Source organism: Rattus norvegicus, chromosome 8, assembly GCF_021556685.1.
Source record: "Rattus norvegicus strain SHRSP/BbbUtx chromosome 8, alternate assembly SHRSP_T2T, whole genome shotgun sequence".
In the NCBI taxonomy this organism is placed as follows: Eukaryota; Metazoa; Chordata; class Mammalia; order Rodentia; family Muridae; genus Rattus; species Rattus norvegicus.
This window is the reverse complement of record NC_141541.1, coordinates 37,407,450-37,434,486: the sequence shown is the minus strand read 5'-3', so window position 1 is coordinate 37,434,486 and position 27,037 is coordinate 37,407,450. Positions and strand designations below refer to the sequence as shown.

Below are 27,037 nucleotides of genomic sequence, written 5' to 3'. Positions count from 1 at the left end.
AGTCCTTAAATGTGTTCATCCGCTGATCATTTTCAATGAGAAGCTGAGGCAAAGGAACGCACATCACATTCACGTGCCCAGAGGAATGGGACCTGGGTCTCTCCTCAGTCCTGAGACTGAGGCATACTCTTAAACAAAGGAAGGTCTTACGAGGAATGAGCTCTGTGCCCTACCCCCAGTGACTGTGCCTAGAGCTTGAGGCTGGTGACCACAGGGAAAGGGTGGGCCTGGTTACAGAGGGCAGCAGGCTTCTAGGCTTACAGTCAGCTGTAGGGCACTGCTGACTGCTGGTAACTGCAATTTATTTTAAGAAGAAATTTAGACAAATAAGCACAGAAACACCCAAGTTTGCCACCCGCTGCTGTTGCTATACTCAGCCGGTGCTACGGGACATGAGTCACTTGGTCCAAAAAGGTTAGAAGAGGCCAGTAGAGGAGGCTGTGTCATTAAAAGGTTGCAACACCACGTCCTGATATAACCCTAGCTTTGGCTCGGAGTGTAAAAGGTGTTCTACACCGCCATAATGCCAAACCAGCAACTGGCAGAGACATTTGTCGTGCTAATGAGCATGGAAAAGCTGTATTCTCCTGTTACCAGAGGATACGTCATAGATCAAGGGAGTATATGTTAAAGTTTCTGGAGTAGATAAAAACACCTGTTTCTTAAATCCAGATTTATTTAAGTCCAGGCACTGTTTATTCAAATAATGTATGGGTCTACAAAAATAACATGGAGTGTATACAGGAATCTAAAGTACAGTCTTGCTTAAAAATTAAAATATGAACTCCTAAGGCATAGAGGAGCCAGCATGTACTGAGCTCTTGCTTTGCACCAAACACATCCCCACAGACCATCTATGCCATGGCTGAACACCTACAGGCAAAAGCAAGAACATCCCACCATCCGGCCAGCTCTTCTCCTACTTTTAGAGAAATGCCCCCCTCCACTTCCCTACCCCATTGTTTCCACACATTTTACCTTTCTGCAGGATCTCTAGATGCTCCCACAGGATATCCCCCACAAAGTCTGGAGCCAGCTCGAGGAAGCATTCTTTACCCAGGGCACACAGTGCTGCTCCATTCATACAGAACTTCTGGAAGTCCACACCCTTCAGGCTGAACTCATTCACAGCCCACATCACCCAATCCCGGACATGGGTTTCTGTCCACTGCCGGGGGTCTGAGAAGAGAGAGGCCAAGTGAGGATACAGTGGGTCAGGCTGAGGGAAGGCAGGAAGAGATGGGACAGGGCTGAGGACGCTAGTGACTCTCACACCCAGGGAGCAGCATCTTGTCCAGGACCTCTCAGATTCCTTTCCCCATATCTAGCACCCCACTTGCCCTATTTTGTCAGATAGGAGGAGCTAAAGTCAGCCAAGAGTAATTCCCTGCTTTTTTTTTTAAGACCAAGATTTCCACTGATCTCCTCTCTCACCCTTATCCCATTAAAAAAAAAAATTTAAAGCCCCCAGATAAGGGAATATGCCTTCTTTAAGGGCAATAATAACAGTGTAAAGTGTTTTCCACAAATTCTGCATGCCCCCGTCTGCTCTCAGCTCTGCGACACACTTGAGGATTTTATACTCGATTATTCTTATCTTAGCCACTTAGGTTTTACAATAATCCCAGCAATTAGTAATGACAAGCCATTCGAGTGTCATTATTTGTGACCACAGGCCCAGCTTTGAGTAGCAGTGATATCATGAAATCCTCATACCTGGCCTAAGGTTTGACAGAGCTGTATCTGTCAATGACACCAAAACGGTGCACGTAAGTGATGCCTGGACCAAAAGTAACTGCACAAGGTGCTGGAACACCCAGGGCTCAGAAGTCATTTTGCTCGCCTTCTGGTCCACAAAGGATGCTTGGGGTTGTGGTCCACTCAGGTTTGGAGTAGAGTTGTAAACAGAAGAAGAAGAAAAAATGCAAAGATGTATTCTAAGAATGTAACCAGCTCTTCGGTCTGGCCATGCTGGAAGTCTTTCATTTCCAGTTAGATGAGGTGTTATTTATAGACAGCCTTCCTTCAACTTTCTTAACAACAACATCAACGCAAAATGAAAAGCAAAATAAGGACAAGACACAGCTTGCCTACTCATGACTGCCCAGCAAATGTTCCTAGGGAAAGCTGACAATTCATAGTTCACTTTTTTATGATAACTCCAGACTCCATGGACTCAGTAAACCCTTTTAGATAGGAACGCCCAAAGTGCAAGCACACTTTGCCAAAGCACATGGAAGAGAACAGAGTCTAAATATAAAGCAGCCCAGCTCCCTGGGTTCATCCATGGTCACCCATACTGACTCTAAAGTCAGGTTCTCCAGACTTGCCTACGACCTGGAATTGTTAGAGGAGTTTACAAAATAAAGCTGTCAGTGACCGTTAGGATGACTTGAATTGGTCTGGGGCTTACTCCAGAAGCTCTCAAAGATCCAGAGATGCTGGTGTACAGACAGGTCGGGAGACACTGTCCTAGGACCACTGGCGATGACAAAGGAGTGGAGCATCTGTCCCCATGTCTCGTGGATTTCTGCAACTGCCCATCACAGATTCCACTGTGACTGATCTTACCCAGCCTAGCTACGGGGAGAGCAAATGAAGCTTCCCTAAGCATCCGTCTCGGCGTTCCTTTTTCCTACCATGTAAAGTATACCTTTGGGGATTCCCAGTCGCTGCTGCTCTTTTGTGAAACCACTGAAGGTAGCTTTCAGTGCCTGGGACATCATTTCTTTGCTGCTCGGAGTTAACAGTGGGACATCTGCGCATTCCATATCTGTCAGGGAAAACAAAGCAGCGTATGAAAAACAAAACTCGCACAAAGAAGGGAAGAGTGTGAACAGAGTGTGAAGAGAATGCAAACTGAGAAAGAACTGTGCTCACGTCTTCATCATCATCGCAGCAGGTAAAACTGAAGGGGGTTTCCACAGTACACTAAGCCCCTTTGGAAACAAAAACCAAAAAAGAAAAAAAACAAAAAAACAAAAAAACAAAAAAAAAACAAACAAACAAACAAAAACAACCCTGTGTCTTGCTTACAACACTCTGCATCCTGGTGAGCAAAAATCCTTATTCTTCCTTCTGATTTCCACTACCCTCACCCTTCCCCCACATATCCAACTTATTCACTGAAACCATTTGAGCTATTACTACATAGTCTCGGTTACCTATAAAAAGAAGGACCAATATTCTTCACGCAACCCAGAATTACTTAGTGCCTGTAATGTGAAGCGAGGGGAACAGAACAGAAATAGAAAAGACGGTGGATTGTGAACCTTGCGTTCAGTCATTCAAAATCTACAGGCGCAAATGCAATACCAATGGGGCTTCAAAAGAGAAGACGCCAAGAACAGGAACTGCTCTGCAGGAGAGGAAAGCCTTGTCTCTGGGAGAAGGATGGTGAGATCTGATGGACACTCAGAAATTAAGGAAGAAAACTACACTCCATCCTAGCTGTTCCCAGAGTGGCCTGCCCCAAGCCCCACCTGGAAATGATCAGATACAAATTTTCAATTTTCCTGGATGCCTATTGGAACAGAGTGCACGAGCCTGCTTTTCCACACAGAATCCAGTGGTGAGCCCCCAACTTAAGGAACACAATTTCTTGCACAGCATAAATAAATGTCATGAGATCGGAGGTATGGGAAAGATGAATAGAGAGGATTTTCACCTCCTTGGTTAGGGTTACACCAAGAGTGTTTGTTTGTTTGTTTGTTTGTTTGTTTGTTTGTTTGTTTCGCTTCTGTTTGTTTGATTTGCTTCTGGTTTTTTTTGGTTTTTTTGGTTTTTTTTTGTTTTTTTTTTTTTTTGGTTCTTTTTTTCGGAGCTGGGGACCGAACCCAGGGCCTTGCGCTTCCTAGGTAAGCGCTCTACCACTGAGCTAAATCCCCAGCCCCTTGTTTTGTTTTTTTGTTTGTTTGGTTTTTTTGTTTTGTTTTTGGGCTATTGTGAATGGAATTATTCCCCTGATTTCCTCCTCAGTGCCTTTGTCACTGATATATGAAAAGGCCACCGACTTTTTTGTGTAAGTTAATTTTGTATCCTACCACTTGGCAGAAACTAGCCGGTTGGGAATTTTCTGTTAGCGCACACTGTCGAGAGCCTGTAAACAGGGATACTTTGATTTCTTTTTCCTATTCTCTAGCAGAAGAGTCACTGTTACCACACACCTTCGTTGAGTGATAAAGAGAAATCCAGCTGAAACTGAGCTAGAAGCTCCCCTCCAGCTAATCTACACAGTCTTAAAACGTGCTATGGAGACTTCTGGAGAAAAAGGCAAGAGTGCTCTTACACAGCTGTGACCCCTACAAGCTCCAAGAGTTCAGCCAGCAGATGTGCCGGCTTGCGCAATACTGGCACTTCCGTGGCACGGTAGCCAACTGCTCTCTGCTTCTAAGGCCCATTCCACAGGACAGGATCCATGCCTGGTACATTAAGGCCTCTCAAAAACTCGGGGGTAACTGAATGCTATTGTTTAGCTGAACCGGCGGAGCACCCAACTGCCTTCTAAATATTTATGTTTATATTCGTCAACAAACGCTAATCCCATCTTTAATCAGAGAAGCGTCTTCTGCAGCCATGGTGGAAAAGGAGACTCGTAGCTAGCTGTACAAGGTGCTGAGGATACTCGGCCGAGGAGTGCTCAGCCCCAAACAAGCATCCCCTTAGAGGGGTTTACACTATCCCCTCTAAGGTGCAGGGAACAAAGCAGGGGAGGAACCAGAAATACAGTAAGAGCTAGAACAGGATACACAGAGAAGTGTTATAAAAGGCCCAGCCATTGCAATCCCAAACACACAGCAGCTATGGATGCCTGTACAGTTCTTCAGGAGAGTTAGCTCCCCTACAGCCCAGTGTGGACAAGAGAGGCTTAGGGAGCCCTGCCCTTCACTGTGAGTTACTCACTAACTTACAGATTCAGGGAGATGGGGTGTCACTGTTTTAACCGTGTACTCAGTGCTGACCCCTCCCCCCCCAGGCTCCAATGGATATTTCTAAACCAAAAGTCACACAGATGGCCCTGATAAAACTAATTGAGTCACCAAGTCAAAAACAAAAGTCACATCTAGGGAAGAAAATGGGGCAAGAGGTGACAAGAACAGTAAGAAGATAAGAGGAGGAACAATCAAAATACACACACACACACACACACACACACACACACACTCACACTCAGATACATATACATACATGAAGTTTTCATAGAACGAACTTAATTTCTAAAATTACAGAAAAGGGAAGAAATAAAACCTTGTAACATGTAAAAGAAAAAAGTAAAAGATGGACAGCTGCTGAATCGGAGTGATCGGGAGGGTAGCTCTTTGACGTGAGGTTCAAGAGTAAGTGGGAACATTAAGTAGGCCACCTTCTCCTGAGGAAAACAGAAAGCTGTTCTAGTTTAATCAGAGGGATGGCCTCCCTGCATTGTGCTCCAGGAGCCTGCCTTGGCTGGTTTATAAAGAGGGGTGTCGGTGAATATGAGTAGCTGTCGGGGCACGTTTAAGAAAGTGACAGCATTTGTTCACCCAGAGATGACAGTGGCTTTGACTACAAAAGTGGCAATGCTGAAAACATAGGCAGGCGAGCCTGAAGTGTGCACAGGAAGTCACAGTTTATGATTTACATGCGTGGGAAAGGACAGTGAGGCACTGAATCCTGAAGACCTGCCACTATCACCATTTGTCAGACCCCACTCAGTTATACCCTCCCACACTTACAGGCCCTGTTCCCAATATGAGTACATACACAGGGCCAACATCGACCATCTTCTGAACTCATCTTGGGTCAATCTCTACCCAGAGCTAATCCCACCTAGCTTTTCTGTGACTTTTTGAAGTGACTGCCTTCACTGCCCTAAATTTTAGAAGCCTGGACTGTCAATGTACCACATGCAGAAACTGATGTAAGATGACTAAGTTCCAGAAGAGAATACTACGTAAGTTCCTCTGCTAGCTTATTCCAAGCCTTGGCTACTTGAAAGGATGGAAAGAAGGAAGGGAGGGAGGAAGAAGGGGAGGGAGGGATGGGGGAGGGAGGAAAAAAGGGAAGAAGAAAGGAAGGAAAAAAAATCCCTGACCATATATAAGGGAAATAATGAAAATTAGTGACATCTGAGAAAAGGAGCCAATATATTCCCACTGAATGTCAAAATGAACAGAAGCGACACTGCACGGCAGAGAAAACTCCCAGCCATGCTGCCAGGGAGCAGCCCAGGGTCTGGGCCAGCCTAAGAAGATGGTTCACTGTGGCTGCTCTCCCAGTCCCTGCCAATGACAAGAAATCTCAAGTCCCCGAGTGTTTGGATTGCCCTGGGACATTCCAAACAAGTTCTAATGGAAGAATCATCAACATGCCCTCCAGGAAGGCTGACAAAATGATGGAAAATCCCAGATTTGGGAGTAAAAAAAATAAAATAAAACTAAGCTTGAGGAAGGGATGATTGTTGATTACATAACCTTCAAACAATGGCGTGATCATCAAATAGGTCACTAAGAAACACATCAGTGCTCTCCACTTGCCTTTATTTCAGCAAACTAAGAGTGGCTAAGTGATCTAGAATGTCGCTCCTTCAGAGCACATGTCAGTATTACTCTGGAGAATGAAGCCCCTTGGCTAAGTAGGGAGCGTGCCTTAGGAGCTCCCATCCAGATATCAATTCGGGAACTTGAACTGCAGGGGTTCTCCTTTGTGTCTTTGTCCCCCTCCATTAGATGAAAAACTCTATGAAAAGAACTTTCCTGGTAGTGGAAACTGGCTGGGGCCACGTGTGGAAAATGTAGGCCAACCCTAATGGAGTGTCGGTAGGGCTACTATAAACTGAGCCTGTGATGGAATTGGTGGGGCAGCCCAACGTCGCCTTCTTCTACACATGCAAGCTGGGGCCAAGTGAAGGCCTCGTGAGATGATAGCCAAGCAAGGACAGCGACAGGGAGCCTGGAAAGGAGGCTTCCCTGGGGCTGACTTCCGTCAACTCTAGAGCTCTCTGGTGTCTTGTCGGGCCAGCAGTGCTAAGGCAGATACTTTTCCGTGCTGATTTCTGCTTCCTGTCAGGGCAGCAAGCATCTCTAGAGTCCCACGAGCTCCCGCATGGAGGCATCTGGAACTACTTTGACTTGGCCACCTCTATGCCACCCCTAAAGTCCAGTCCACATGCAGCCACCTGCCTGGGTCTCTACTGCAGTGAGCACTGTGTGCTGGGTCTCCTGGGAAGATCCCCCAAGTCAGCTAGAGGAAACTGTTCCCACGTGTGAGACACTTGGGTTGGGCTGTGAGCTCTAGCAGATGACACTGTCACTGTCCTTGGAACCAAAGGGTGTGGAAAAGGAAAAGTCAGAAGTTTTCTGAATTGGTAAAGCTCGAGATTTAAACTTTTAAACTTTACATACGAGAACAGTTGGCTGGGCTTGTCTTTTCAGTGGAACAGACACATCATTTAAAAATGACCAATAGCCATGCTCTGAAGTGGATATATCAAGCTTATACTTCAAAGTCCAATACAGAAAGGCCCCTCAGTATTATCTGGGACTGGGTAAGTTCTGGTAATTATTCACACCAATGACGACGGTGATGGTGATGATGATGATGAAATCATTAAGCAGAAGGAGAACCTGGCACGGTTTAGGCAAGCAGACATCACTGTGGTTCCTGTTTGCCTTACTACTTACTATAATACTTTGCATTACTACAGATAGCTTCTAATCTTAAGAGCAGCATCTGGACATGAATCAGGACCTCTGGGAGCATTAACTAACCTGCATTTCTTAGAAACCTACTGAGATTACCTCTGTGGTGATAATTACAATATCTTAAATTCAAATAGCATGGTGTCTCAAACTACAGAGAATCTAACTTAAGATACAGTATGCCAATCCGGAGACCCTCAACATAGTGCATGGAGTCATATACTAGACTTCTGTCTACTGATTTTTTTTTCTTGAGGACCCTACCTCTGCAATAACATTTATAGGACTTAACCTAGATATCTGAAAACACAGTGGTACAGAAGCCACTGAGGGGGAAAAAAAAGCAAGCAAACAAACAAAAACCATTCCAAGATGCACAGTGTAGAAGCAGGCAAGCCAGTTCTCCTGAAATCCACAGGTTTACTGAGCCAGCAGCATTCCGAAGGCAGAAAAACACCTGCCTGTGTTTCAGTGAGACCCAACCCCTAACAACCCCAAACCATTTCAAGTGAAATGTAAAAACAAGTGTTTCTATTCTATTTGTGTGTCAGTCAAAGTTAAGGGCTGTTAGGTTTCCAAGAACCCTTCAAAGGTGTCTTATGTGTCTTTCCTACCAGTCTTTGGAGTTCTCTGAAACAGAATTGCTCAGATCCACAGTGTTACAAAGAACTTGAATGTGGTAGCTTTTGCTTGAGAGGATGTTCAAGGCTTAGAGCCTTTCAAGTCCTTTCTCCTGTTGTTCTCGACAAATGATGTAGAAAAGACCACAGCACCTGGGACACACTGCTAAGACAGTGAGGAAAAAGGCTGGAGATAAGCGATCCCAGATGATCACCCAGTGTCCTGTGGATGCTACTCTGGGATAAAGTGTGTACTTGAGAATACTGCCAGTCCTGTGTTGAGTACTGTTATAAAGAGAGCAGTAGGAGGGGAGAAGGAAAACTGATGTATGGTTCACCAAAACCTTGTTCAAATACCTTTCCGCCCTATCCCTGGGGGACTGGAAAAGTGCTTCACAGGTCCCGTTTTACTAATAGAGAAAGCAGGACTCCAGAAGGGCTTAGCATACAGTCACAGAGTAAGAGGGAGTAACTAGGGCCAGAAGATAGCCTTCCACTTCTGAGATTCCAGCGTCTTCCTACTCAATTCCAGTACCAATGGGAACAGGCTGTATAAATCGAATTAAGAGAAGTAAAATTTCAGAGCTGAGAGGGACAAGATTTTTTTTTATGTTTCTGTTTGAAAAATACATAAATCTGAGCTATTTAAACACTTTAAAATTATTCCAAGACTGTGCATTTCATATAGATAACCCCCAGAGGTAGGATCCGGAAACTGTTTACAGAATCTACTGCATCTCTGTTCCCTTCCTGGGATTAAGGTAAGGCTTCCTCCTTCCACACCAACGGAGCACAGGGGTTAACCAGCAGCCTGGCTCCTCCCGTCTGTGCTCACTCCTGACTCACCCGAATGGGTCAGTGTACATATAATAAGGCTAATTATGTACACAAAGATTTGCTGGCTTTTCCTCAGAGTAAACAGACACCAAGAAGAACCCTAATGGCTCAGAGAGAGAAGAAAAGAAGTACAGAGGTGGCGTTCTGAAGACAAGAAGGGGAGGAGACACGCATGTGGCCAGGCTGCCTTCTTTATCCAAATCTGGGGACTTTGCTATCACGTTCCACATTCGATAACTCAAGCTGGATACGTCACCTACTCAACTCATCTCTGGAAAATCCTGTCAAGAGGCAGCCACTCTCTCACCGGGTTTTACTATTTCTGGTAATTTTCACTCATAAGAGTGTAATGGACTCTTATTTCACCTGTTTCTCTCCCTCTCCCTCCTCTCTGAATCACACACACACACACACACACACACACACACACAGAGAGAGAGAGAGAGAGAGAGAGAGAGAGAGACTATAAAGCTAATCCAAGCAACATGTTGTTTCACCTACTAAAATTGTATTGTCTTGAGGATTTTAGATAAATGTATGTTGTAGTATCAAAGCCTAAGAGATGGGCATACCGGATGCCAAAGAAAATGGGTCTTAAAATGATCTTGCCTGGCATTTACATCAAGGTCTACATCTCATTGATTGGCCCACTCGAACAACAAAACTCTGTCAAGGCAACAGACCTAGAAAATTGGCCCAGGGGAGCAGAGAAAAATGGCTTCAGATTAGAAGGAGAGAAAGTCAACCCGAGACTTCCATGCCCTACATGGGGAAGGCTGAGGTCATCCCTCTGCTTCCTAATGGCTCATGGCCTTGTGAACTCTCACCTGCAACCAAGAGCACACAAGGAAAGGCTACCATTCTGACAAACACCACGAGAGCACTTTCAAAGGAGGGGCCATGTTCAAGTTGCCTAGGACAAGCCCCAGTATGGGAGAAGAACACAAGGAGAAAACTGGCTGCAGTTGAAGAGCTGAAAACCCTGGCTGCCGGAAGTTGCCGCTGGCTTCTAAAAGCACATCCCCCCAAAAAGTGGTCAACCATGCAAAAAGAATGGGAATCTCAAAAAAAGTGAGTACTGCCCTGTCTCACTCATGGACAGCAGAACAGGACAGAGTTAGGTGGAACGATACCTTCTGTTTCGCTCTTAAGCCCACTAACAGGCTCTAGGACCCTGGCAGACATAACTTCCATCCCAGAGGCAGGTGAATGCAGAGACAGACAGGAGGAGAGAGTTCTTCTGCAGAGCTGGCTCAGGTTTCAATAAAGAAGTGATGTGACAAAGCAATAAACAATAAACAGGCATCCACCTGGGGGCCACGCCGGGCCCACCCATTCCAACCACGCAGTGCAACATTGTTTCAAACAATGGAACAGCATGAGACGTGGAATGGACTCTGACCAAGTAGACAAACAGGCAGCCGAGAGTGAGTCCTTCTCCTCTTTTCAAACCTCTAGCTGGCAGCAGCCAGTAAAAACCAATCCAAAGAAGGTAGAAAGAAGCAGTACAGAAAATCCCCAATTCACCCTCCAGTGACCTGGCTGCCCAAAACATGTAAGCCAGTCTCAGATTACAGCATCTCTCTGTGCCAATGCACACAACCACCAGGGAACACACACAACGTGCCAACTCAAAGGTAGTTGCCTCTTCTCAGAGGGAAGCTGCCCTAGGACAAAAGAGGGGGTCTCCTAAAGGATAGAGAGTGTTCTAAGCTGCTCTGAGCCAGAGGAAGCAGTGTGCTGGGTCTGCCAGGCACATAGAACATCTGTAGGAAGTGACCTCAGACTTCCCCCTCCTTCCTTTCGCCCGTCCCCTGCTCCATCCCCCAAAAAGTTTTAACACATTATTACCACTGAGGTCCTGAGGATTTGGTGAGTCACCAGGCTCACACATGGTTCCAATGAGCCCTTGACCATTACATGGTAGGGAAGCAGGAAAAACAACTGAAAGCAGTTGTAATTCGGCAGCGCCAGAGTTCAGACCTGCCAGACAAAAGGGATTGCGGGCATGTTCCCAAATGTGTTCAGGCACCTGACATGCAAAAGCTATTTTTAATCACTGGATTTATTTCTTTCCGAGCCCCTCCACCATCCTCCACCTCAGCATATGTATAGGAAGGCACAGCAGGACCCAAATCAATTCCAGGTGTTCAGGGAAACCCAGAAAGACTCTTCCGTTCCAGGCTAGAGGCCAGAAGGCAGAACTGGCCCCTGGGCTCTGCAGCTCAATGCTCTTACTCGGTTCCCATGGACAGTTCAAGTCTCCCACCCAACACACCCAAGGAGGAAACGTGTGGATGAAGATGCCCTCCCTGCTAGACAGTCTTTGGAGTGTGCACCTTCTTTAGCAGACCCAGCAAGTGAAGGCCCAAGACATGGTCTGGAGGCAGAGATCCAACATCAGACACTTCGCTTTCCCCATTTTTGCAACTGTGTGCACTTGGGAGGCTGTCAGCTTCCTTCCCCCTGCTGTCCATGTAAGCATTGTAAATGGAACCCTACGTATTGTTTGTTGTGGCCCCAGTCCGATTAAGACACCACAGTCTATTGAGTATCTACCATGTCCATTAGACACGGGCGTTTTCAAATGCCTGTTCCATACTCTTCACTTCAGAGCACACCCCAGAGGGAAAGCAAGCTCGGAAAGTTGTTCTCACCTGAATCTCTCTCTCGACACCCACTGAAGGAACAGAGCAACTTCTTACTTATCTGCATCTTGTAGTCCAACCTGCTAGGGGAAAATCTTTTTGGTAGCTGTCATCTAAAATATGTTGGCCATGACAACACTTCACAGCTACACGGTATCCTGTAGATGTTTTTAGTTTTTTTTTTTTTAAAGCTTCCTATAAGCGCCACCTTAGAACCAATACGGAGCAAAGAAAAGCTGGAGTTTTGTATTCAAAACTCTTTCCTATATAGTGAGACTTTCTTAAACCCGAAATAGACTATACTAGTCACTTATGGGCCTTTAATGCAATGATTCTCCCACAGTTTAAAGGGCTTTTTGGAAGGCAAAGGGTACGGTTTAATGGCAGAAGGCATATATATATATATATATATATATATATATATATATATATATTTACATATATATATTTACATATATATATTTACATATATATATTCATATATTCATTCTGGGTTCTAGCCCCACCACCCTGTGGCAGAGTTCTGCACAAAGACCACCTGGAGGGAATATGGAAGTCCTTAGATGAGTGCTTTCACCTACTTACAAGGTGCTTCACATACTTCAGAGCACTTCCAGCTAACCCATGACTATCTTCAGCTCTCATCACACCACTTTGCCTGCATGTGTCCAAAACGTCCCAGGACAGTGTGATCCCTTTGTCCTGATAAACACAGTACCAGGCCCTGGTCTCCATGGAAGCCCTAAGGAGATAAGCCCAGATCTGCTCCTAGCCATTCTGCACTGCTGATTCTTTCTCTGCCTTATACCTCCTGGCTCTCTCTGCAGGGATAGGACTGGAATCCAGGCATTGGGCAAACCAGTCAAGTGTCCTACTACCAAGCCCTACCCCCACCCTTATACCTTTGATATTGCTGATCTCGCCTTCAACTAAAACAAATGTTCCTGATGGGGTTAGAAGGCGCTTAGTAATAGCCTGACAGAATAATCCCAATCACAATGATGGAAACTGTCTGACCCTCTACATCTTGTTATTATCCCAGCAAGGTATGATGCTACTCCCAGTTTATTGCTTATGGCTTCCTGATGAGTCCTTACAACCTCACCAGCTGCCATCCCGAGAGGGTTATTAAAATAATCAACTTATTTTAATTTCATCGGCTTCCCACCTATAATTACCATCATAGCTTGTTAAGCAGAGTTTTACATTTCAGAAAGCATTTTCTCAAAAGTTTTAGTATTATTTCCTCCTCCACTCTTCAGGTGGGGCTCACAGAGGCTACCTTGGTTATTTCACCACCTTGCCTGCTTGGAAGCGATGTAACCAAACACTCAAGTCCAGGTCTTTAGACACAAACGATAGGGTATTCCCTCTCTGTGTCTGTTTGTAAACCTGCAAGCCTGAGAGGCAGAAAAGGCAGGCTGGCCACAAGGACGTAGGATGTTTCTCTCCAATTGTATACGAAGTTCTTTCTGGAGAAGGGTAGACCTCAGATTCAGGGATAGCACAAGGCAGATGCAACATGTGGTTCCAGGGGCCCCTGCGTCACTGCTCCACCACCACACAGCCTTCCCAAAAGTGACCTGCTCCCACTATTGGCTCAGAGCCTACCACAAGCATGAAGAAGGGAGGGGACTGAGGATCCCCACCCCCAGGAAAGAAAAGCCAGGAGAGGTAAAAGATGAAACATTTTCTCCACGGGCAAAGGAAAAATCTGGGCAAACAAACGGAGCAAGGCCGGTTTATTTAGGCTGGAAGAGGTAAAGTTTTCCTGCACTTTTGAACTGTTTTCTCAAGGCCTGCCTCTCCCTCCCACGCAGGAAACAAACACAGAGCCAGGCCTCTTCCAATGAGTGTTCAGTGGCTCAAAGCTAGCTGAGGAAGACGGTCTGAGAGAGCTGAGGTGGGGCCTGTCGGGGAAGAGAGAGCAGCAGAATAGGCAGAGGAGACAGCAAGGAGGACAGAGCCAGAACAGAGGCGGGAGGCCAAGTGGAAGGGACTAAGGAGACGCAACGATTCACTCCCAGAAAGGAATCTTTTCCATGAAGTTTGAAAGGAAATTGTCTCCCCGATTTCTTATTTATTTAAAAAATATATATAAATACATGTAAACCCCCTCAAAAAGGACAATTTTCCAGTGTGTGTTGGGGGGGTGGGGGGTGTTTGAGATGAAAGCCAGTCTTCAAAATCCCTCAGAGGAAGCCGAAACCCGGCGGTGTCTTAGTGCTACAGAAAGAAAAACAAAGTAGACATTCTTCCTGTGTTCTGAAGCTTTTTTATGCAGATGTGTTTTTCTTCTAATAAATAAATCTGGGCAGAGAAGGAAAATGCATATTCACACACATCCACACAGCACAACTGTCTGTATCCAAACCAGAAAAAAAAACGTGACACAGAATGAATAAGACCACGTTCCCAGTAGAGGATATGGAGGCACGTACCATAGCACCGCATGCAACAGACCGTTCACATATTTGGGACCTGAGCTTCTCGGACTGACAAAGGAGTGAAGAGCAAAGGAGAGGCAGAAAATCGCCATTCTTCTCTCAGCACGCTCCGGCTTGAGACACCCAGCTGTGCCCTTCTTTGTGAGCCTTTCATTTCACTCATAAGCCTTGATGGCTATGAGAAGAACTGGACACATGTTGTCAGAAGATGGCTGCTTAGAACCTAGCTCTATAGGTCAAAGCCCTGCACTGCAAATCCTTCAGCTAGCCGTTTTTCACCTTTTATCCTCCATGCTTGATAACCCCTCTGACCGGCTCTTAAAACTCCCCGTCTAATGCAATCAGTCACGGCGGCCTCTTGTTCCACCCAGAAGCAATCTTGCATGGCTGTACCCACAAAGGAGCATCATAGCCCTCCATGGGGAACGTCCAAGGAACAGGGTAAACCTTCTCCAGACAAACTCATGCGGAGCCAGTCCCACACCTACAGCCTGGCCTTTATTGGTTTATCTAGAGCAAATGTCACTGTTCTGAACCATAATTCCCCATGTAAAAATCTTTTTTCTTAATCCATCCTACTAGCTATCCATCTCAACCTTCCCGCCCTCGGCAACTTACTACCATGCTTTCTGCATCTTTCTCTACTGTGAGCCCCTCATGATAAAAAACACTAAAGAGGCAATGGCCAAGTACTGAGCCCCATGCTGTAACACCTCAGACCATGCATTACTCTGACACAGGCACATTAATCATGCCCCTGTGGGGACAGTTGTTCGACTCCTTACAAATCCTCCTGATTCTACTATCAACACATCCACCTATCTTTGTCTGGGCCACAAATATATCAAGGAAAGACTCAGACAAAAGCATTGCTGGCATCAAAATAGGAGGCTTATAACTCCCCTGATCCACACTGTAGGGCGATTCTCTCCTCTGATCTCTCCAAGCACCAGACAAGTGCAAATGAAAATAGCCAGGCCGAAATTCAGACTTCTGCACAGTTAAGAGAGATGGGGGGGCAGGAGCGATGGCAGGGGAGGGGGGGTGGGGTGGGGGAGGTTAGGAGGGAGGCTTCAGCACCAGAAACAATGGGCAGCCAGAGAACAATGGTTACAGACAAAGTCTTGGTCTATTTATATCTGCCCCTGTGAGTCCCAGACAGGAGGAACTGGAAGTCTGCCCTGTATGCATAGCTCCAACTGGACCAGAGCTGGGAGGAAGATGAGGTCACCACAAAGGCTGCCTGCTGAGGAATGAACTATTCTTTTGCTCATACTGTTCCTTCTCAGTCGAATAGGTCTCTCTAGCCAAGGGCAGAACTTGCTTGCCCTCCATAGTCCCCTCTGAGGTTGGTAGACCTGAGAGGTAATGAAGGCCTCTTTCGGGGATGCCAAGGATAAATCAACCAAAGATAAGAGATCAATGCCATGGCTCCTAAGACAACAGACTTATCGGGTCTGTTCACTACACATGGCTAGTGGCACTACAACAGAGCTCCTTCTGGTTAAGTTCCTTAGCTCACCCCTTGGAATTGAATGAAGGGACTACCACACAGGGCTGGGGGCGCATCTCGAGCTGAAAACACTTGTCCAGCAAGCGTTCTATCTGGGTTCAATCCAGCACCACTGTCGAGGAGAAAAGAGAGGCCAAGTGCTGACCATGCATGGACACAAAGAAAGATCCTTCCTTCCCTTTCATTGCTTCGTCTCCCCCTTTGGAATTTCGTCTTTTCTCCTAACACGACTTCGTACTGTGATAATCAATTTCTTCCTTCCCTATTAGGTTTTTTATATTCTTACTCTTCCCTCGGGCTTAGTAAGACGGAAGCAGGAGGTCAGATTAGTCTGTGATAGACCACAACCTGCTGGTGCCAGAAGCAGGAGGTCAGATTAGTCTGTGATAGACCACAACCTGCTGGTGCCAGAAGCAGGAGGTCAGATTAGTCTGTGATAGACCACAACCTACTGGTGCCAGAAGGAAGCCATAGGAAAAGAGACCCAGCGGTGGGTCCCTGTAGACTGTCACCCTGCTACCTGTCCACCTCATACGTGTGCCACCTGTCTCTTTGAAGACATCCAGGCAACCGATAGTCAGCAATGTCATGCACTGGGTTCAACCCTACAAGTCCTAAGCACAGACCCAGATTCGTCCCCCAAAATAACAATATTTGAGACATGATACAAAGATCCCCGTGGGGAAACATCAGCTTTCTACTCCTGCCTCTGAATCTCCACTAGTGACTTCCTTCCCTGCTCCTGGAAAACCAACACTTAAATAAGCAAAAGGAAGCAGAAGTGAGGTAACGCTCCTGTCTCTCGTTTAAATAGGTGAGACTATGGAAGACGGACACATTCCCTCCCACGTTGAGAGGGAACTGGTGGCAAGCACTTAAATGTTTGATCATTTTAGAACTCAGGCAGGACATTGCTGGGGCCAACGGACCCTGTGAACGACAGTTAGTTACAGGTTACACTGCCTTCTTCCCCAGCCTCAGCCTCACTCATTTACAAGTGCATGAGGTAAAAATGCTTGCCCCCAGTTCAGAGTACCTGAAGGCACACTAATAAACCTGAACTGCCAAGACGGCTGAGACATCACGTGCCAGGCCGCACTAGCAAACGATGGAGTCGCTCAGTACAGAGGGTGAAGACCACCTTAAAACACATCAGACAGTGGATGTTGGGAGTGGGAGCATGGAGCACCTGATCTGATCCAGTCTTTACTCAAACCCTGCTTCTTTAGTTTCTCTCCACCCATTTTTCCCTACGGGCAAAATAGCCCCTTCTTTCCAAAGGCTCTGCTGACTCATCCTAGTGCAATCCAAGAGAGCCACACGGGAGTCACATGGTAGGAGCACATTCACAGCGTTCAGACCCAAGGCAAGGCTGAGTGACATCAGAGAAGATGTGAAAATTCCCACCTGTGGCTTGTTTGGCAAGTCCAGGACACAACCCTCCCCTCCCCTATCAGCCTTCAAACTTCGCCGCACACCAGCAAACAGCAGCCTTGCCTCAAACTGGAACGTCTGGAGTTTATAGCCTCAGACTTTATACGTTTGATGACTCATAGAATAAAGGCTCTACTCAGTCCTTTAGGCCCAATACGTATCTCTTAGGAGATAGACACCACCCACCCCAGGACCTGAGTTAGGCATTTAAGTAATAATTAAGAGTGGGTCCCTGCTAAAGTCTCCTGGGTTGCTAAGGATTTACTTAAGACCTAGAGAGAGAGACACTTGGAAGAGTTCGTGATTACTCTCCCTGTGGCATTAGGTTCCCCGCTAACCCTGCCATCTGCCCTTCTCCACAGTTGGTGCGGGGCTACCCGATCTATAACGTGAGTCCCTGTATCTCTTCAGCTTTGGCTGAGAAGAGTGAGCCATCACTCCATGCATTCTGCCCTCAGTCTTTATTTACCCTTCTCTTGCCTTCCTCCTCTATACACCCTCACTCTGGCTATGGAAAGCCTCATCTGCAGCCAAGAAGCAGAGAAGAATTCACAGAATTTGCTATAAAACCTTAACAACTCCTTGGAGGGAGGCTCTCCCGCCTGGCAGCCAGACGTAATTATAGGATGAATGAACGGGAAGCTGCCAGTGGAGGAGGAGTCCCGGAGCTGTGTCACTGGCCAAGGGTCCCACACTAATCCTGCAAGAGTTAGAAGTGCCGTTAGATGTCATCTACTTCCAACTTGACTTTTCCTAATGGGGAAAGGAAGCCCAGGAGGGGACCCACCTTTGCCTCACTAACTCAGGACCCTTTGACCCCCTGCCCAGGATTTTCCTCATCTATACCATGAGCTGGGAGCAAGAGGGTCCCCTCCATGTCTTTACTACAACCAAGCCCTGCAGCATCATTCTGGATCAACATTCCTTCCCCCTAGTTCTCCAGAAACCCCAGGGGACAGCTACCCATAAAAGCCAACACATATGTAAATAGTATGACATATTATGGCTCCCTCTTCTACCTGTTTCCACTGTAGTTTACAAGAGCTGAGTGAAAACCACCAAAGTGTACACATCCCCCCCCTCACCCCTAAGAGGGAGGTCCCTGTTGTGTGTCGGTGATCATTAAACAAGCAGAATTTGATGGCGTGACACTGCAATGCACACCAGCTCTGAAAACAGAGGGTGCCATTCTTATCAAACCAGGGCCAGGGAGGACATCAGTTAATGTCTGATCTACAGATCTGTATCTTAAAAACCACTGGGAGGAGAAGCGAGAGTCACTATGCCATTTGAAGCCTCTCCAACGTTATCATTTCAGTTCTGTGGTGCCCAAACAGAATGACCAAGGTACAATGAACGTCACAGAGACACGACACTATCTAGGACATAAAGTCCGAACTTGCGAAGCAAGCCGCCATCTGATGAATGAAGCTGTCTGTTTCATCCACGAAGGGCCTGAAGTCTTAGAGCAATTCAAGTACCTCTCATCCTAAAAGCAAACACATTTGGAGTGCTGAATCTACAGCTTTAAGAAGTCCTAGCTCTCTCCTAGTTGACATCTTTTAGCCTCACAGGTTTCTTCCTTCTGGGCCTCTCATAAGAACCCCATGCACCCAGACTTCAGTGTACTGGCAACCACACAGCTGCCTCAAAGTCTTGTCCATGCAGGCCCAGAGCATACAGCTCTGGGCACCTCTAACAACAAAGCCAGGAGGTTGACCCAGCGGCCAGGCAGACCCAATCTGCAGATCAATGGGCTAGACAGACAGATAAAGAGCAGAGAGAAAGTGATCAATGCTAAGGGGGCAGCAGCTGAAGCAGCTCTCTCCATCTGCCTGGCTGGGTCAGGTGGGGAAGAGAAGCCCGGATGCACAGTCCTCATCCGATGTTAATAACTGGCTCTGCCTCATCAGGAAGCCATTAGGAACTTGCAGCCACCCCAGCCCAAGCTCCTTGGGCCGAACTGTCTGCATGCAGCTGGTGAGAGCGCTCATTACCTCCACCCAGCAAGAGTGGGGGGTTACTCCACTGAGAAGCTTAAGCAAGCCAGCCTGCAGAGTAGAGCGGAGAGCTTGAGTGCTGAGGAGAGGCAAGTAGAAAGTCGGCCCCTAGAGATGGGAAGATGGAGAACCCAAATCGGATGTGTGTGCTTTGCACACTCCTTAGGACCTTGTCCTTACTGGACAGCACGCCTTTGTTCAACCGACACCAACTATAGGCTGTGGGTGTGCACAGAGCTTCTTTGGGGGACACTGAAAACATTTTGAAATGAGGCGTCTGTGATGATCACACAACTCTATCAATGCATTAAAAGCCACTGAACTCCTACAGCATGAACTCTAGAGAGATAAGCCAGCTACTAACTCACAGAGCAATGGGAAGACCTTGGTGACTGACAGCCAGAGACCCTCCATTTGGTAGGGGCTCCCACTCTAGTGGGACAAACCTGTACTGTTAAATATACAAAAAGTAATACATGCTCCCAACTCCAGAGCGGCCAAGACTTTGCAGTGAGACCGATGTGGCTGCATTCCAGACTCTACGGGAAGGGGAATAGGAAGGAGACTGCAGACAGATGTCCTGGGATGGGAGGGGACCAAGGTGATGAATATGAAACCAATTACTGAGAAGGAAAGACAGAGGGAGGCTGGGGCCTCCAACACCCACCTCTGACACACGGAAATGCTTTGGGTGGCAGCTGGACTGTGTGCGCCTCCCTGAGACACTGTGGGAGAAGCTGGGCAAGGTCCATGTTCAGAACAGACACCTGGTGTCACTGGCTTCTGGGAACACTTATGTAGAGGCCCCAGATCCCTCTAATTTCCTAGGTCCTAACCACACCCAGAAGAGGCTTCCCAAGGCCCTCACTTAAAGACCCTCAGAGAGAAGTGTACCTTATACTCTGGCCCCTGCCCACTGGCTAAATGTTTTTCTCCTAACCCCTAGGATGTAATGAAAGAGGGATAAATACAACAGGATCTTGGGAAGACAGATGCTAACAGAACTCATCATCACAGACTGGGAACTGAGGCAGGCCCCGTCACAACACACTGACAACAGGGTCATTTGGGGAGATTTTTCAGAAAGGGGTAATGAGTTCTGTCCCCTGGAATGTCCCAACCCAACACTGATGGATTCCCTAGCCCTTACTCAGATGGCACAGGGCCCCCACCCTGGATAAGTGAATAAAGCATTGTAGAGAGCAGGAGAGGAAAGAGGAGTGGAGATCTGAGGGACAGGAATCTAGTGAGCTCCGGTTCTGGGGAACATACGAGATGAAATGTGGAGGAGAGAGAGGACAGAGGGAACATGCTAAAGAGGTAATTCTCTGAGCCCTACACACCCTCCAGTTGGGATGAGCCCTGTCTTGGCAGCAGGCTCATTGCTGCTTTATGGTATACTGAGTTAGTCACTGGATTAGCAAGCACATTTACACACACGGGCTTAGCCGTTTAAAGACACACGATCCCTTTTCCTAGTTGCTAGATCCTGGTTGTAAAATCCTCTGCTGCAATCAACTGCTGAAGGCCAGAGGTCCATGGGTTTTCAGGGAAAATCTGGCTGAGCCGGGGACAGTCCAACAGGCACCTGTTTGGGAACGGGAGGAAGAACCCTGGAGAAGGGTAGCAGGCTGCTTCGTGTCAGGTGGGTTCTCTTCCCAACCTTCACTCCCACACCTCTGGTGTTGCCTGTCTCAGCAGGTGACAAGGACATTTACTCGCCCCACTGAGGTTTCTAGTAGTAGTATTCCTCTTTAAGCCACATGGCTTAGGTCACCTCCCCAAAGAGAAGAGTTCCAGATCAAAATGAGTGCCTGGGTGGGGGGGGGCATTCTAAGAAGCCTCCTTGCTGCAGTTGGAAGGACGGTGTCTGAAAATAAGGCTCTGGAGTTAAGAAACTCTGCCAACGCCTGAAGTCAGATAAGGTAAGTGTCTGAGGAGAGGGACTGGAAAATAATATAGCCAGCCACAGGGCCGTTCTACAGCACTTGGTTAAAGGGGTGTCAAGTGGAAAATTTTCTGTAACCAGGTTAACAGCAACCACAGTTTTAACAACCGCTGAAGTAGGAACGGTGTCAGCAGCAAAGTAAGATTGGTAAAGAATTCGGTGGGTCGAGACAATGGTGACACCATTTCCTGAGACCCTGTGGTGTGGTCTACAGAGAGGGGGGAGGGGGAGAGAGAGAGAGAGAGAGAGAGAGAGAGAGAGAGAGAGAGAGAGAGAGAGAGAAAACGTATTTTAGAGGAATGATCTCTAATTCTTGCCACAGCCCTGGGTGTGCTTTCTTAAAGTCTTCGTGTAAAATCAGAAAAGCAGGGCTTGGGGAAGCTAAATCATTTGCCTTAGGACGGATGGACTAGTGAGTAACAAAGCAGTACTGAGTCCAGGGCTATCTCGCCTGCCTCTTCTGAGGAGTACGCTTCACCCACAGGCAGAGATCACTTGGTACTGGAAACCCTACACATGAACCCTTCTCTTTGATTAGTTCTCATCTGCCAAATGGGAAGGGAGAATGGCTATGTAACCTAAGATCGTGATAGGCAACCAATGGCGTAACTAAATCCACCCGAAAACTTAAGAAGCCGGCACTAGTGACTAAAGGAGATGAATCACATTTAGACTCTGTTGGGGCAGGAACTGAGGGGCACTCCACTGTGAGTAGCCTGTGTGGGAGGAGACAAGTGCATATCCTGCACCGGCCTCTGCTAACCCACGTACTACTTCACTAGAACTGGGCTGAGTCGGAAACACACTGGAACTATTTCCCTACGGAGCAAGGGCAGTGTAGAGCAGAGCCTGGCTTCATCTTTACTCACTGCTCACTCACTGAGGAGTGAGGCAAGCCAGCAAGCTGTGACTGCTGACCAGAGCTCCCTGAAGCCACAACAACTCACCAGGGCCCAATCTCGCTGAGGCTCTGCCTCCGTTTTGTTCATTAAGCACCCAAAATCCGTCGGAGGCTCTGAATCTTCTACATCATTTCATCAGGCCATCCAATGCAGAAGATCCTGCTTAAGGACAGAACAGTCACCAGGATCCCCTCAGAGAGGCCCTAATAAAGTATCACTTTTTAAAAAGAAGGAGGGAGAAGGACTCCAGCTCTGACTCCTCCCACTGCCCCTCCTGCTGAAGGAGGTTAACTGCGGGTCCAGCGTGTAGATGTTGATTCATTCCGTGTGTGTTTATTTTTCTACAGACATTCCTGCTGCATCAAGTGGCCTCGAAGCCTAAACTTCTGTCCCCTCCCTGGAAAATTCTCAGGCATGGTTGAGCTCTCTCTTCATTCCTCGGTTTCCCAGTCCACAACAAGGTGTGTGGAGGGGGGACGGGGAGCACCAATTCTGTATGCATGTTTAGCTAGTGTGCTTTCATTCATCCATCTTGAACTTGAAAAATACATGCTAGGAATTACCCAAACCCATGGTATAGATTTATATACAACTGAATGTTTTTTTTTCTTCCTAACATTAATATTAATGAGGATCTTAGAAGAAAATACGACAGGACACGGAGAATAGCATCCCAAGAATCAAGGTTTCTCCTAAGAGTGTGGCCAGGGTTTCTCTCCAAATGGGTGTTCTGTGTAGGCTGGGCTTTGTGACAATGCTCAAAATAAAGATTTGGGACTTTGCACCTCTATGGCCCTAAGCAAATTATTTGAAATTTTCTGAGATTCTGTTTCTTATATGAGAAAAAGAAAATGGGGATGAAACATTAACCTCACAGAGCTAGCCAACCAACGGATGTGAGTGCTTCTGTAAAGGTCCTTGTGAATTACCTGGTACATCCCCAGTAATCTGCAAACGCTACTTTATCTCATCCTTTGTGCCGCAGGTTACTGCTATGTCTATAACACAGGAGGAACACCCAACCATTTTGCAGAGTGTTTTATTTCTGTCAGGAGACACGGGGTGTGTGGTGGAACTCTTGGTCTACATGAAGTCAAGGATATGTTTCCTGGTCACATATCTGTGACTCACCTTGGAGAGTTCGTCGTATTGAGCATGAGGACTCTGCATCCGATCTCCCACTAATTAAACAACTCTCCCTGCATCAGCAGTGACTTGTCTCGAGCACTTTCTAAACATGAACTCATTAACTCTCCTACTCTCTCTCCCAAGGAATGACCGCTGACTCAGAGCAAACTCCTTCAAGAAGAATACAGAGACTATGAAAAGGTAACAAGGATCTGGAGGCCTGGAGTCAGAACAGACTAGGTATCCCAAATCGAATCTCGCATCGGGCCGCAGAAGGACACAAGATGACAACCTCTGTCAGCCAGCTCAGTGCACAGCAAAGGAACTGTTCAAGCCAGGGCAAGATAAGATCAAGGACTGACCCTTTAGGCCTGCCTTGAGCTACTTGTAAGTGGGAGGTTCTAAATCAGACAATGACCCTAGTTTGAAGACGAGAGTCCCCTTCTGGATGCAGTAGGATTTATTTTATATGTGTTCTAAAATTTTCCTGACAAGAACTGAGTGCCCAGACCCGCCCCCCCCCCCGAAAAAAAAATCCAAGCTTAAAACTCTTCTTGTGCTATAACCTGTTGTAGCACCCCCTGCTTCCCATCCTCACCGCCCCCTGCTCAGTCATCCAGGGAAACCCAGGGCACTGGTGGTCACTTAGGATTTGTATGCATTTGCAGGGAGACAGCAGCAGGCCCAAGGGAATACTCAGGCCAACAGTTTGTCATCTGGCTTGCTTCCAGCAAGAACAAAACAAGGAGAGGCAAGGGTGTTGATTTTTCTTAGGAAGAATAATTAGGGATCCGGTCCAATCTAACTAGTTCTGAGTGAACACACACACACACACACACACACACACACACACACACACACCCCTATACCTGGTACCCCAATTTAAATGGTACGACTCTTTTACATGGAAAGAACACATCACGCAACTAGGCTGTCATTAGTTCTTGCATGCCTCTCGGGCACAGTTCTTTTATATACAATGTACTGTGATATTCCAATTTTTCTCCTGTTTTGTTTTTTAGAAGCCACCTCCAGCTGTCTGACTTTCCCTCTGCTCATCAAAATGGATCTCGCTTGACATAAACTGAGGCACAGAGGACTCAAGCAAAGCCCATTTCAGTTTAATATAGGAAAGCAGGCTGGGAGGAATTCTCTTAGGAATAAAAAGACAAAATAAAAAATCACACACAGAGAAACAACAACAACAACAGACCTTAAGGTCCAAAGCCAACCTCTCTCAGAAGAAAAGTGCCCAGTGCCCAGTGCCCAGTGCCCACTGCCCAGTGCCCAGTGCCCAGTGCCCTAGGGAACAAGCCACTTTTCTTTTTGCTCCTGGTATCTTGGGCATCTCTGCCACTTTCCTAGATCCGACATGGAAAGGTCTGAGCAACCTGTTCAAAGCTCTCCAGTTAGCAATTATGCAGGATCACTGACGATGGATATGGGAACATGTAGAGGAAGGGGACTTGCAGCAACCAAAAGGGGGTGGCCGCCTCGTTGACGTTTCACTCTCATGCTGGTGGTTATGTATGGCTCTTGTGGAGCCGCCCATCACACGAGAGAAATATTTAAGCTGGAGTGTCTAAACGGAGCGAGCCATCAGGACATCTGCCACACTCCAGCTGCGTGCCGTTCTAGCATCTCTTTGCTTGTAGCACTGAGAGAACAACTTGGCATCCCTTCTGTATACTCCCCTTGCCCACAAAAATACAGGCAACTCACGAGATCAGTGGGATCTCTGGTGGGCAAAGCCTCGTGCCCAACTAACACATTACCAGATTATGAGGCAGTGTTTAGGCAGACTGCTTAATACGCACAGCGGACCTCAGCGTCCCTCCAAATCCAACATCTAAGCACTTCAAAGACTGGGAGATATATATATACACATATGTACATGTATACACACACACACACACACACACACAGAGAGAGAGAGAGAGAGAGAGAGAGAGAGAGGGGGGGGGGGGGGGGGGGGGGGGAGACAAACCATGGCACCAACATATAAAGATAGGTAGGAATTAGATCAGCCCTCTGGTAGGAACCCAATGGCAGTCTTCCTTGCTTCCTTACGAATCAACATGCTGCTGCACCTAGGCCCTTGTTCCCAAAGAAGGGGTAACTGTGACAGATCTTTCTCAAAACGCAGAAATAACATCAATAAAATGAGATCACGGATAACAAGTGTGCGTGGGTGACGCCACAGCCAGCCACAAAGGCAGCCTTTGGGAAGCGAGAGGGTCGCTGTTGACACACCAGCGCACAGTTAGAGCTTCCGGGATAGCTGGGAAGCCAAAGCAGGTGGCATCTTGTCTGCTCCCCTAACTCCACCAGGCAGGCCATTCCCACAGAGGGGTCAGCCTGTTGCTGCCCAGGAAGCATCTGTGAACAGCCCCACAAGCAGGCATGGGCCCTTCCCTCTGTGCAAACAGGCAGTGAGGACCTTGACTCACCAGGCTTGTCAGGAAGAGGTACTGAGGTGCCTCACAGCGCAGTACATTCCTGCTGCAGGAGGGGACTGTTTCTCAACAGAACAGAGCGACAAGAAGGAGCAGCTTCCATGAAATAAGTCATCACTCAGACCACATGGGCAGCTGTGAGGGCACAGCTGGGTTAGTTGCCCTGCCTACCAGCCTCCTAACCTACAGATCTCTTCCTCCAATTCGGACCCCTCCCTGGAGCTGCCTTCAGCTGGCCCTGTGGCCAACACTTATGCAGAAAAGGAAGTTGTTGTATACTGGAAGGCATGACTCCTGGCCCAACATTACCCTGAGACGACATATGCAGCAGTGATCACAGACAAGTGCGTGTTGCGGGCCAGGCACTTGCTAACAGTGGAGCCTATTACATGTGATCCCTGTGACCACTTTGCACAATTCCCAATACCTTTCTGTAAGCTGCCCTTTGCAGAGGGACCTAAAATTTCCCAGTGACTGAGTCAAATTATGGTTCTGTCCCCTTCTTAAATAGCAGTCTATGTTCTTTACCAGCCTTTACTGTTGCCCGAAGTCACAAAGCATCAGTGTTAACAGACGCCTTAGGTCATCATTTCTAGGTAAGTTATTTGACCAATTAAGAGAGTGAGATTCGAAATAAATGAATTATTTTTCCCAAAGTCATACAAGCAGGTACACTGATATGGCTAGAATCCTCCTGACAGTCAGAAAGTTGTCTCTGTCTCTGTCTCTCTGTCTCTGTCTCTGTCTCTCTCTCTCTGTCTCTCTCTGTCTCTGTCTCTCTCTCTCTCTGTCTCTCTCTGTCTCTGTCTCTCTCTCTCTCTCTCTCTCTCTCTCTCTCTCTCTCTCTGTTTCTCTCTCTCCCTACCCGCCCCTGTCTTTCTCTCTGTGTGTGTGTGTGTGTGTGTGTGTGTGTGTGTGTGTGTGTGTGTGTCCCTCCCCAAGCCCTCTCTGGTATTAAGCCTACAAAGTAAACCTTATATTTCATACATAATACTTAATTCTACTCTTATGATAGGTCCCTCTAGTCAGTCCTGATCATTCTCTATGAAATTCTGTGCATTAGTAGTATCTGGATGGTGTATGTAATACAACCTATGCACAATGTAGAGAATTAATATAAAGGTTGGGCAAAAATATCAAGAAAAGTAGGACTCAGTATACAAATCAGTCACACAGGAGGTTTCTGCACTGTAAACTCTCTGTAACAAATTTTGAAGAGTATAATTTAAAATCAGATCCATCATACATTTTTTTATTTTGAGTATGAATGCCAATGAATTATCTTAGGAAAGCGTGAGTTCCACTGACACACGTAAATCATTACTTTAGAAACAGGTACAAGGCCCCGGCACATAGAGGGAGCCCCTAAAGCCTTAAAAAAATTCATTCGTGGGATCGCCAGCAACCAGGGAGCATATATAGGGG

General features: G+C 47.0%; 1 protein-coding gene and 1 long non-coding RNA gene across 8 annotated transcripts in view; one reads left to right on the top strand and one right to left on the bottom strand.

Annotated features, from left to right (window-relative positions):
- Ets1 (ETS proto-oncogene 1, transcription factor) overlaps positions 1 to 27,037 on the bottom strand; it is a 121,753-nt gene that overhangs the window by 26,961 nt on the left and 67,755 nt on the right. For 5 of the 7 annotated variants that reach the window (XM_087560404.1, XM_087560406.1, XM_087560405.1 and 2 more), the window contains 2 exon segments: positions 2,654 to 2,773; positions 979 to 1,179 (listed from right to left, as the gene is read on the bottom strand). In XM_087560404.1, the coding sequence (XP_087416530.1) occupies positions 979 to 1,179; positions 2,654 to 2,773 (321 nt within the window). 7 annotated transcript variants of the gene reach the window in all.
- Positions 20,615 to 23,543, top strand: LOC102552230 (uncharacterized). Its single transcript, XR_015627582.1, has 3 exons — positions 20,615 to 20,823; positions 22,376 to 22,489; positions 23,301 to 23,543. It is a non-coding gene; the product is annotated as an uncharacterized LOC102552230 (long non-coding RNA).